At 44.4% G+C, this 13,106-nt stretch overlaps 1 protein-coding gene across 2 annotated transcripts in view; it reads right to left on the minus strand.

Annotated features, from left to right (window-relative positions):
- Positions 1-13,106, minus strand: part of LOC125437759 (diacylglycerol kinase beta-like) — a 92,274-nt gene that overhangs the window by 41,615 nt on the left and 37,553 nt on the right. For both annotated transcript variants that reach the window (XM_048505705.1, XM_048505706.1), the window contains exons 4-7: positions 10,868-10,888; positions 5,947-6,112; positions 4,696-4,758; positions 3,184-3,441 (exon numbers count right to left, since the gene is read on the minus strand). In XM_048505705.1, the coding sequence (XP_048361662.1) occupies positions 3,184-3,441; positions 4,696-4,758; positions 5,947-6,112; positions 10,868-10,888 (508 nt within the window). The remainder of the gene's footprint in view (positions 1-3,183; positions 3,442-4,695; positions 4,759-5,946; positions 6,113-10,867; positions 10,889-13,106) is intronic.

Genomic DNA, 13,106 nt, shown 5'->3' on the forward strand with positions numbered 1-13,106 from the left:
ATGGAAACAATCTGAGTTGCTGTCATGCCCTTGCACAGAGGCTCGTCTTTTAAAAAAATTACTTTCCACTGATGTGTAGCTATGCAGGCATGCACAAATGAACCCCACAGCCATGTTAATGTCTCACAATATAATTACCTGTAGCTACACAGATGTAAGCCAAGAAATAATTTAAAAAGGGAAAACAGAGGCGAAAAAGCGCCTCCTGCCTGCCTGTTCGCAAGCGAGTGGCTGTAAACCGGGGCTGTTTTCCCACTCGCCTTTTGTTGCGCGCTACTCGCTCCAAGTAACGTGGGGTCCAGCAGCACTCCCCACTACCGAAGCGGTGACAACGCAGCCACCCCGATTCTGCCACCCTCGCAACCCCTCAGCGCGCGTCATTTCTGCCCCTGTTCAGAATGGCGCCTTTTGCAAAATCCTGCGCAGAGCAAGGGCAGTGGGGAGCATGACTGCACACTCAGAAACACCCGCGGTTAACGAAGCCTGGTAAGCCTTGCTTTTCTTTTCAAAGTGGGGAAACGGCCCGGGATTTTTGGAAAGACTTGCTAATAGTTCAATTCTTTAAAAAAACTGGTTTTGGGGGAAATAACATGGGGAAGACTAGTTTTAGGGGCAGGATCCCTCCCCAAATGTTTTTTTTAAAAAACCGTCCTACACCCGTGTTTACTGGCCTATGTGGAAAGGGCCTCTGTTTTCCTTCAAGGCTTTAATCCATACTCGACATATATGTGGAGCCCTTCTTAATCACTTAGATCCTAGCAGTCCCTTCACTCTCAAAGATCTAATCTCCAGGCATACCTGTTGCTGTTCCACGTCTGTGGAGCAGACTTCCAGATGGGGTGCATCAGAAAGCTAGTTAAAGAGCCTGTGGGGCAGCTTGATGATTATAGATGGGACTGGACTCTGACTTCTGTTTTAATTAGCTGATTGAAACAATATATTTCAACCATTTTAATAGAGTTCTTTAAAATGTTGTATTCACCACTGTTTCTCAGCTAGGGTCCTGACTGCATCTGGAGAAAGGTGAGGTGAATGGGTAAACAAACAAACAAACAACATTGCCTTCAACCCCAGTATGTGTTTACTCATATATTCATCCCCTTTGCCTTGGCTTCTTCCTTCCTCCTCGTCTTCCCCTCCATTCCATTTTCATGGCTAAATATTTGCCCTTTCTCTTTACACTGCTAAGCACTTTGTGCATTCATTGCTAATTAATGACTGGTGCATACATTTCTTGGCCCTGCACAGGTTTAGAACTGCATGTGGCTTCCTACAGGAAGGAACTGGCAGTACAGTGCTTTTCAATATATGTAAACAAGGGATGCTCCAAAACCAGAACTCGAAGCCACAGAAGTTAAAGCAACAGTCTCCACGGATATTGCATGACTTATGCAAGTTGGCTTCACATACCCAATTGAAGAATAAGTCTGCTACAGTATGTAAAATGTGACCTAAAATTGACATAGGAGAGCAAACCAATGTGAAAGAGAGGTTATCAGCTTGAAAGAAATAATGAAGAAATTGGACACTGGATGCAAACACAGATGAAGGGAGTACTGGCTTTTGGGAACTGAAGAGATTTTAATTCTCTTTCAATAGCCTTAAATAGGAAATTCTGGGAAGGCAATGAGTCATTCCATGGCTGCCCAACCCTGTCTCCTGTTGCCAGGGAGTAAAGATGTTGGCTGATAGGATCTCAGCAGGAAAATAGAACTTTCCACCTCCAAAGTAAACAAAGGTGCTATGATGCTACAGAATCTGCTGAGCTTAAAATATAAATTTGCTTCACAGCTGAGCTCAGGCAGCTGGTGGCGTTGCTTCAGATGGATTAGCGTGATGTAAACACAGTCTTGTGTTTGCAAAGACAGCAGCAACATGCTGTCTCTCAGGGCCTCAGAGGAAACTCCCAGGGTGCTTGTCTACCACTGTGGAGAAAATGGATGCAGCTGAGCCTGTAGAGAGGGAGCAGGGAGGATGTTGGAAGTCACATCAAGTCCATGAACAAATTGGGTTTTGAAATTTCTCTCTGCCTGAAAAAAGAATCTTTTGCTTTCGAAATTCTCCCAGAATATAGTACAGTTGGAACTTCCACTTCAAGTTTCCTCACCTGACTTCTCCAATGGACTTCACCACAGTGACGTAGGTATAGATTTTTTATGGGGAGGTTCGGTGGGGCCATACCCCCACCCATCCCTGGGGGAGTGGCCATGCCTCCTCAAGCCCTGCCCCCGGCCTCAGTGCTTATAAAAGCAGTTCTCCGAGGCCAGGGACGGCAGACTCCCCTAACCCTCCAATCCCAGCCCACCCTACCAGCTGCGCTCCCAGCCAGCAGCCAGCAGTCCCTTATGAGTTTTGTGCCACCTCCCCCCCCTCCCGCTGTGATGCTGGAATCCACCCCCAAACAGCATCACTTTCAAAGGTGTTTAAACTAGGGAGTCCAGATTCTCCTTTTAAATCCACCTTAAAGGGAGAATCTGGGGTTCCGTTAAAACAAAATTTAAAGTGATTATCCCCCACCCTGAAACAGCATCACTTTCAATGTTTAAACTGGGGACCTCAGATTTTCCCTTTAAATCCATGCTGAAGGGGGTGGATTTAAAAGGAGAATCTGGGGAAATTTGGGGGGTGCCTGCTGTCAGGGGTGCAATTGTTAAGCTAGCAGCACCAAAATTTCAGGGTATCTTTAGGAGATTATCCTGATGACACCACCCAGGTTTGGTGAAGTTTGGTTCAGGGGGTCCAAAGTTATGGACCCTCAAATGTGTAGTCCCCATCTCCTATTAGCTCCTATTGGAAACAATTGGGGGATGGGGCACCCCCTTTGGGAGTCCATAACTTTGGACCCCCTGAACCAAACTTCACCAAACCTGGGTGGTATCATCAGGAGAGTCTCCCAAAAATCCCTGACAGTTTGGTGCTGGAATCCTAAAAACTGTGCCCCTGCAGGCCAAAAACCGAAAAAACACTAAAAATATTTAAAAAACCCACACAAACGGGGTGCGGGGCTTCAGACATGTAATGGGGGGGGGGGTTGAACCCAAGAATCCCCCCTTACTTACATCCTTGCTTCACCACTTTCACTGCTGAAAACAGAAAGCAAGAGATTGCTGCAGTTTGCAGTTGTAAAATTGTAGCTGGAAAATAGTGACTCTCATACAAAGCCAAAGAAATAAAAGGATTCACCTGGGGATTGTGGGTTAAGCAGAGAGCCTGAGGAGATCTTGGAAGACCCTGAGGAGTTATGAGCAGAGAAGGTACCAGCAGTGGATTTCTGCGATGATGACCTGGACCAGCTAGGCGAGGCATTCCCGAGGGTATTGTTGTTGGCAGCTGGAATGGGACTTAGAGATGCTGGTTGCTGCTCTGCAAGGTTTGCCTGGGGGCTTTTGGATTCAGGTGTGTGTCTTCCAATGGAATTTAGCAGAGTCTTCCCATTGATCCCTGTTATTCAAACACATCAATGAGAGAAATATGAAGCCAACACTCTTTAAGGAATTCTGTACTTTTGTGCACACCTGTCACTTAGGTCAAGGGCTATGGTTCAAGTTCCTGGGGAAGCAACTAAGTTAAAAAAATTAAATTGTTGATCATTAAAACAATATTTTCTACTCATGGTATTTCTTAAACATTCTATTTTTATGAACAATGTGACATACAGTAATCTTACTAGAACTATAAATCAATAGAAAAACAAATGCAACTATTTTGTTTTCCTGCTTAGTGAATGATTTTTTTTGTTGCTCTGTTGCTGTTTAATTGGATTGTGTGTTCCGGATTGATTGTCCAATTGTTTTGTAAGTTACTTTGAAAGCTTACCTTGCAGTGGAAAGGCAGGATAAAGAAGCAGATTGGCCCTCGACCAGTCACTCTCTTGCAGGGTACATCTATCTCACAGGCTTGTTATAAAGATTACAGAATGGGAGCTTGTTGAGTTTTGTGTGTGTGTATGGGGGGTGGGGGTATTGATAGCTCAAGGGCTGCTTGTTTCTTCTGCAATAACTACAGTGTCTGGACTTCTAATTTTAGCATTTTCTTTATCTAAACTAGATAGTAGTTGACTACCTGCCCATAATACCAGAGTTGCAAAACTGAAAGAAAGTCTGGCTGTTATGGGTTTTCCAGACTGTGTGTCCGTGGTCTGGTAGTTTTTGCCGCTAATGTTTGCCTGCATCTATGGCTGGCATCTTCAGAGGCATTTCATGGTAAGAAGTGTTTCTCTCTGGGGGCACAAAAACACTTCTTACTGTGTCATGGCTTTGAAGATGCCAGTCTTAGATGTGGGCAAAACATTAGGAACAAAAACTACTAGACCATGGCCACACAGCCTGGAAAATGCACAACAGACAGTTGATTTCAGCCGTGGGAGCCTTCAACAATACATTGAAAGAAGGATGTTCCTTCATGCTGACTTTCCTGGCAGGATATGCTACTTACAAATGCCAGATCAGATCAAAATAATGGGAGAGAGTTCTAAAATGCTTTGGTACTCCAGTGCTATTTGCTTGACATGTTTACTTAGCCACAACATGTCTTTGTACAGGATTCCAGACAGAGGGAGTCCCTAGCAAAAAGGGGAATAAGCAAGATAGTGGTGGAACTGAAGCTGAATGCAGCTGTATTTACGTCTGCAGAATTCCCTTTTTAAAGTGGAGCATGAATTTCCTACATACTAGTTGAAGCACTCAGCACTGGTACCTGTTACAGGGGCGCAAGCAACTTCAGTCTGGATGGAGATGCCTGTATCAATCGTCTTGCCCTCTGAATAAAAGAAAGAGAAGAAAAAACATACATTGTAGTAATGGATGTTTGCTTAATGTTTATTGCAATAAAAGTTTACTGCAACCTTTATTGCAAGCTATTGCAATAAACAGCTGTCACACTATTTCAGCCAACCTCCTTCTTGGAAAAGCACAAGAGAACAGAAAAAACTTGGTTAGAGTGCCAAGGAGTTGCATGGGCACATCCTGCCTCATCTTCTGAGTGAAATATGAGCAATGCCAACCCCTCCTTAACACTGAACTCAGACTGGCTGTTTCCTGCCCAAGGTCCGTTTCGGGCTATCGCTACTCACACAAAAAGACTACGCTTCTGATTGGTCAACCCACAATGAGCGGGGGGAAACAAAGCCCCCCCTTTCCAGTTCTGGATAGGGCCTGGCACAGGCCTCAACACAGCAAGCAGCAGGAAACAACAATGAGGCACAACATCACATCACATTCTCATGTTTTTGTGGGAAACAAGACTCCCCCCATGATATGTTCACTAACATTCGGCCCAAAGCGCACATCTCCCTAGCTATGCTCTCTGAGCAACGAGTACATGTACAGAAAAGAAAATGGGGATATTTTGGGACTCCACTCCTGATTAACCCAGGCAAAATGGCACTCAGTCGATACCATGAGCAAAAAGCGTGCTTGGGGGAACCTTTTGGGGAGGGTGGGCTGCAATGGTCAATGGCTCAACAGAGTTAAAAACTGATATAACATCAGGTGGGGAGGTCAGGGGGCAGACGGTGGGGCGGGGAGATCAGGTGGCTAGGCAGGAAAAATAAACCCATGGCTCCCATGGTGTTTGCACAATAGCTGGTTCACTGTGGGATTTTTGAAAATTGGTGATGTTTGAAAATCCCAGGATGAGGGAAATATCGTGGGACATACCAGCTTTAGGACTGGGAATAGTGTGAACTTCTTGGCCAAACTGGGATATTTCCCTTGCTCAAGCAGGGACATTTGGACCATGCAGAAACGACCTTAGAGAACTAGTATATGAATGATACAGCTCGGGAACTCCAGCTTTGTTTTTAACTTGAATCTGATGGAATTGCAAATGCTCAATTGCAATTGCAATACTCAATGCCTCACAAGTGAACAGTTGATTCAATATGTGGTTTACTAGTGAAGTGTGATGCAGGGAGAGTTCTGATGGAGGAGAATTCATGCTACTCACCAAGAGTGTTGAGCTGAGGAATGCTGGAGCTTTGCCGCTGGCTTTCTGGGGAATTCTGGCAGACTTTTCGCTTGAAGGACATGAAGAGATGCTGGCAGAGCTCCTCTGGAATCTCCACCTCCAGGTATGTTCTCATGAAGAGTTGGAATCCTTCATAGTCAATAGGCTAGACATGGAGGAATGGGATAAAACCAAGAATCTTGAGAAACCTCAACACATAGTCCCTCTCCTCTTAAATTTGCCTTCGTTTTATAGAGACCACCTGACATACTGGATTGTACAAAAGCAAAGATCTTTCTGTGCAGTGACTGGAAAAAATCACAACATTGACTGTTGCTAAGGGCATAATATATACAAAAATAACTCTGAATGATGGGCAACTTTTGAACAGGTTCCACTGAATATGTCACAGAAACATGGGCTCAGTGGGTGAGTGTTAGGGACAAAGTAGTAGAGAGATTAAAAGATTCATAGAAACTTCTCTTTTCTTGAAGTCCCTGAGTTATTTTTTATAAAGGAATCCGAACTGTGTTGTAATGCAACCACTGAAACGCCAGCTGGGGCATGGATATTTCCCAGGGTTGCCAATTCTGGGTTGAGAAATTCTTGGAGATTTCTGGGTGATGTCTTGGGAGGGCAAAGTTCATCAGGGGGAGGGTCCTCAACAGGGGATAGTACCGTAAAATCAGCCCTCCAGAGCTGCCATTTGCTCCAGGGAAACTGATCTGTGTAGTCCGGAAATTGCTTTTGATCCCAGGAGATCTCCAGGTCCCATGTGAAGGCTGGCAACCCTACAACTGATCTTCAAGCTACAGAGAAAATGACTACTGTGGAGGCATACCCCATAGAGATCCCTCCACTCACTAAACCAGTGGTGGCGAACCTATGGCACTCCAGATGTTCATGGACTACAATTCCCATCAGCCCCTGCCAGCATGGCCAATTGGCCACCATGGCACTAAACCCTACCCATCCCTGGCTTCACTCCTAAATCTCCAGGAATTTCCCAACCCATAGCTGGCAGTCCTAGGGGGCCACTTTTATAAGGGGTAGGATTGTAGTCTAATACCATGTTTATTGTAGGCATCACCTACCTATGCAACCTATTTTCTACACTGTGGATTGCTATGCCTTAGAGGTTTCTGATACCTTAGACAGTTTTTCGTTTGCATTGTTTTCCAAGTCTGTAATCCTAAAACTACTGCACTGTTTATTGGAGGCCTTTGCTGTTTGTTTGAATTGATGTTTATATGTTAAATCTTCCTTGAGATTCAAAGAGAAAGCCAGGCTATAAATGAAGCAAACAAATAAAGGCTCCCCTCTAAATTCTTTTAAGAACCAGTTTTAATCTCAGTTCCAGGCTGGTTAGACATGGCAATTATTCTCCAGGTAGCTTTCACTGCCATAACAAATGCAGAGACATTGGCAATGGATTATTTGCATGGCATTTTTCCTGCATTTTCTTTGCCTCAGTCCCAATGGCTGCCATTCCCACCTATGCCACTAGAAGGTGTTATGGGGACTTTTTTTTAAAAAAAAATCAGCAGTTGCTAGATTGCTATACTATTATTATGATTTATTGCCATGTTCTAGCCATGCTCTATTCTATATGTTCCCCAGCTTCATTATTTTAAGTAGGTCTCTAGTTCTTTTTTTGCCCAATAGTATAACGTGAAATGAAAACTGCAAACTAGTAGATTGAAGAAGTAGGTCATTATAATAGTTTATGCTATATCAATATGTCAATTGCCAATTTAAAACGTCCTTAAAATGGTGTGTGTGTGTGTGTTTGGGGGGGGGGGATGAAAGCCATGGGGGCTGAGGTGAGGAAAACAGCAAGGAAAATGTTGGTAATTGTGCACCTGCAAAAATGTGCACCTTCCCATCCACATGTTGTTCAAACGTGCTTTGACTGCAGTCTCTCCAAAAAGTTCATACCAAACCAAGTCTGGGAAAGTGCACAACAAAGCAAGGGGAGACATGGAAACAGGACAAATCAATGTGGATGCTCCTGAAAACACTGTTGCAGTATCCTAACATCCAAGGTGAAAATAGCCAAGCGGAGGCAAAAAATCCATGTCGAAGCAGCTTCAGTGTCAATCAGTGGGCAACTGAAAATGTGTATACGTGCATATGCATATGAACAATAACTCTAATAAATCTAACAGTTCTAGATCTAGTACCAAGATTTAACTGACATTGTATTAACTGACACTCTGGAAAAACAAAAGGTAGTAACAGTTCTTCTTCAGTTATGATTCCTGGAAGCACCACTGATCCCTAGAGGAGGCTCAAGCCAATAGTGCACAACTGTGTTTTATAATGGTCCAAATAGTTGTGGGTGTGACAGGAGCATGTTGGGTCCCTGAAACCTAATAAAGCAACACTACATAACAATGTAGATTTTTAAATTGCATTCTTTTATGTTTCATGTCCTCCAGAAAGATACTCTGGCAAAGAGAGAAAACATATTTATACGCCAGAGCCCATCCGAGAAATGAAGACAGAAGAGGCCGAAATATATCAGTGTAAAGCACACAAACACACAGTCTGCAATACTCTGAAGTTCTGAAGCTGACATTTGTCATATGACAGGGCTGTACTGGAACATATGTTCCCACAAGTGTGTGTGTGTGTAAAGTGCCAACAAATTGCAGCTGACTTACAGCAACCCCATAGGGTTTTAAAGATGAGTGAGTATGAATAGGTGGTTTTTCACTGCCATCCTCTACAAAGGCTTCCTTGGTGGACTCCCATCCAAGTACTAACTCTGCTTAGCTTCCAAGATCTGACAAGATCAAGCTATACGGTACCATTCCACATGCCCACACCCACAAGTATTCAACAGAAATTCATGGAAGTATAGCACTGATAAGCAACTATAAATCTCTGTTTCCCTGAAACAGAAGAAAGGTTACATTGCAGGAGGATATACTACATATACACACACAAGTTTACATAAGAAAAATACATTTTCTGTACAAAGGAAACAGGTGATGCACTTGTATACATCAGCAGCAAAGGTACACACTGGACTTCATGCACATGTAGAGAGCAGCAGCAATGCCTAAAAATGAGATGCAGCTAACGTTTTTGAGGAGTGCACATCACAACAAATAACAATGCACAGCACAAGCTGCAGCAACCAGCCCGGTTGAGTCCACATGGAGATTCCCGGAAAGTACTGGCTGTAGGGCTGTGGAGCAGCAACAGGTCAGGCAGCTCACTTCTGCTCCATTCTGTGCAGTGTTCTACTTGCAGTCCAAAACACAAGGAATCCTCGGTCAGATCTGACCAAAGATTACTTCGTACTGAAGTAAACAGCTGACATACAACAGTCAGGAGTACCACAATATTTCATGATACCCCAACTTCAAAGGCTGATATTGGTGAACTGGGGGTGATCAAAAGCAGCAGAGTCTTTCTAGTTTTATTTAGTGTATTTTTGTCTGGTCTTTCCTCCAAGGAGCAAAGGGCAGCATACATCATTCTCCTCTCCCTCATTTTATCACAACAATCTGTGAGGTAGGCAATGCTGAGAGAGTGACTGGCCCAAGGTCACCCATCAGAGGTGTATGGCCCTAGGGACATGGGGTACCCCATGTTCCCGGGCGCATGCCTTTTGGTCATGTGGGGCATGCTGAATGGCCTCCCCCACGTGACCAACAGTTTGCATCTTTGGCCAGAGATGAGGAGCTGAGCCGGACATGTGGCCTGCAGCCGGCTCCCAGTCCCTAGGAGCTGGCTGCAGACCGCGGCCTCGGCAACCTGCTCAGCTCCTTGCCTCCAGGTGGAGGCGCGAAGGTGAGCCAGCTGCTGGAGCTCCAAGTCATGCCTTCCCCGGCAGGGAGGGGAGACTCTGACAGGCAGAGGTTGGGGGGCGCCCGGAGCAAGTGTTGTCTCCAGGCGCCGTTCCCCCCCCCCCCATACACCTCTGTCACCCATGGAGTATTGTGGCTGCGTGAAGTTGTGAACCTGGCAAGAGACAGGTCTGAGATCCCTTGACCTAACTCTGGTAATATCTCAGTCAGATGGCAGTTGCTGGGAAGTAGATTTCCAAGTGCTACAGGTGCCCAATTCAATTCAAGTCTGTAGGACAGGGGACATGGAGGTCCAGCATCTTGCCCATGCCATTTTTCTGACATGAAATTCCCCTGGGGGCATTATGAGTGTTGTTGGGGGAGACAGGTGTACTGATGGCTACACATGTACCCCCACAAGATGGCAAATCATTTCCCCGTGTTTATTCTAGTCAGAGAGACAATCAGAGACTGTAAGATAATCAGAGATTATCACTATACCACACTTGCTAGAGATATTGCAAAGGTCCTCTTCTAAACTTGCAGGATAGTTTGCACTCCAATAAAAAGGATCCACAATGCTGCAGGAATGTTTTACTCTCTGTGAAATGGTATACTAATCTCAGTCATCAACACACCAGTAAACTAGCATTTTGGTCAGTTCACTATGCAACACCCTCCTATGTGGGCTAGACTTTTTGGCTGAAAGTATCAGGAAAATAATTTGGCCAAAATAAAAGAATATAGAAGAAAAATTGAATGTTACCTTTGCAGCTAAAGTGTATTACAAAAGATTTAAAGCTCATGTGTGAAAGCCTACTTAACCTATGCAGGCATACAATTTGTATCAATCTCTGTGTGGTAAACTGAGTTCTGCATTTTTTACTGGTGTGTGGTTAGTGATGTCAATTCACATCAGTGGCAAAACTTCTCTGATTAGCCTCTCTGTACATGGATTCTCTGGAGCTTTGCTGGTCTTTTGCAGAGTGCTGACTGGAACTGTGTGCGCTGACCAGAATCTTACTTGATTGTGGAGGGCTGTCAGTTTATGCAGATGCAAACATGCAAAGCAACAAGTAAACACAACATGTGATAACTAGAGTACAGAAAACAAGTCTTACTTGGTTCAGAGTGTCTTTTTTCTGAGGGAAAGAAAAGTAGAAAAAGACAAAGCATAGTTCAGTGAACAAATGCTTAGCAGCAGAAGGAACAGGAGTAGCCACTCGGCTGGACAAAGCTGACTAAAACCCTCAAGGTACTATATGGTACAGTCCTCATGAAGGATTACTGGCAAGTAATCACACATCAGAATTTCCCTCAGATAGAAACACTAAAGGCATAAGGGAATAAGATGTCTGGATAGCCTTCTCCCTGATATATGCTTAGTCAACAACTAGCAGACAGAAGTCAATTCCCCACGGTCAGTTAATCGTGTGATACTCATGTGAAATAACCAGGTTTCAGCAAGAACTCCCCACTGCCTGATTGCCAAACACGGGTTCATCCCGGTTGTGGCGCTCCCTCTCCCCCTCGTCGCATGTTTTTCAGAACCTGCATGAAAGTGCACCTTTTTAAAAAACACGTGCTGAATCCAGATTGGTGGGGAGGTTCAAGGTTTCAATCTAGATTTAATTTCCTGCCATTGGCAGTGACACGGAACCTTCCAGCCAATCAAAGCGCAGGGGGCTGTGTGCAATTTGCTCACAGCCATTTTTTTTGTTTTGCGCCGGTGGAGGCTATATGGAAACGTGGCTGCGTGGAACGTGATTTCTGTGCCAACTGTTAACTAAAATTACACTTTTGTGTCAGCGCAACTGCGTGGGTAAAGAGTACCAAAGCCGCGCATAAACGTAGCTTAACGCAAAAAACAGCTACCATCCTATCTACTCATGCGCGTGGTGACGTAGTTGCGCAAAAAAAGTTTTTTAAAATTCCCACCCCAACACAGCGCAACAGCCAATCAGGACGAGGAAGAAAGAGCCACTGAGCAGATTGCGCGTTCGATCGTGCGATCGTGGGGAGTACAGCACTGTTTGAAAGCATGATAGACATGGATGTCCTCATCACACACACATTGCAGTGGGGAGGGTGAAACCGTGATGAAAAGGTGCTGTTCCTTTTGAAAGCTGGTTGTATCTGGATTTAATTTCTTAGTGGGGATTTGACCAGAGACTGCGCAAGGAAGAAGTAACCATTGAAAGATTTAGTAAGTTAGTTTCTTATTTATTTGCTTTCTGATGTTTGCATGCTGCCCTTCTTCCAAGAAACTCTCCGAAGGCCACTAATAGTGCTGAGGAGACAATATTGTCCATGTATTGTCGAAGGCTTTCACGGCCAGAATCACTTGGGTGCTGTGTGGTTTCCGGGCTGTATGGCCGTGTTCTAGCAGCATTCTCTCCTGACGTTTCGCCTGCATCTGTGGCTGGCATCTTCAGAGGATCTGATGTTGGGAAAGCAAGTGGAGTATATATCTGTTGGAGTGTCAGGGTGGGTGGAGAAACCTTGTCTGTGAGTAACAAAGAAGGCAACCAGGTCAATAGTTGAGGGCATCTGAATAGAAGTATGAGTAACAATGAAGACTATAGCATGGGCGTAACACTGGAGATAGCAAGGTCACTGGTGGGAGCATCTGAACGTAGCATCTGTTGAATTTTCTTAGTGGGTCTGTAGATTGTAGGTTGTGCTTCTTCATCAGTTTTCCTATGCGATCAGTGGTTCCCTTAATGTATGGTAAGAACACTTTCCCTCTAGATGGCTCTTTATCTTTGTTCATGTGGCTTGTTCTTGGTCTTGCAGCCCTTCTGATTTCTGTATTAGAGTAACCATTAGCCTGTAGAGCCCTGTTTAGGTGATTCAATTCATCTTGTAGGAGGTGAGGTTCACAGATTCTGTTTGCGCGATGTACCAAAGTTTTTATGGTGCTCCTTTTGAAAATTCAACAGATGCTATGAAAATTCAAATTAAAGTTTTTATGGTGCTCCTTTGAAAATTCAACAGATGCTACGTTCAGCAAAGGATAAGAGGGATCCTTTAGCTACTGCAGGAGTCTATCGCATACCATGCAGCTGTGGACAAGTCTACATAGGAACCACCAAACGCAGCGCACAGACACGTATCAAAGAACACGAAAGGCACTGCAGACTATTTCAGCCAGAAAAATCAGCAATAGCAGAACACATGATAAACCAACCTGGACATAGAATATTATTTGAAAAAACAGAAATTCTGGACCATTCTGAAAGCCACTACGTCAGACTACACAGAGAAGCAATTGAAATCCATAAGCACATGGACAATTTTAACAGGAAGGAAGAAACTATGAAAATGAACAGAACTTGGCTGCCAGTGTTGAAAAATACT

The sequence above is a fragment of the Sphaerodactylus townsendi genome, linkage group LG08, assembly GCF_021028975.2.
Source record: "Sphaerodactylus townsendi isolate TG3544 linkage group LG08, MPM_Stown_v2.3, whole genome shotgun sequence".
NCBI lineage: Eukaryota > Metazoa > Chordata > Lepidosauria > Squamata > Sphaerodactylidae > Sphaerodactylus > Sphaerodactylus townsendi.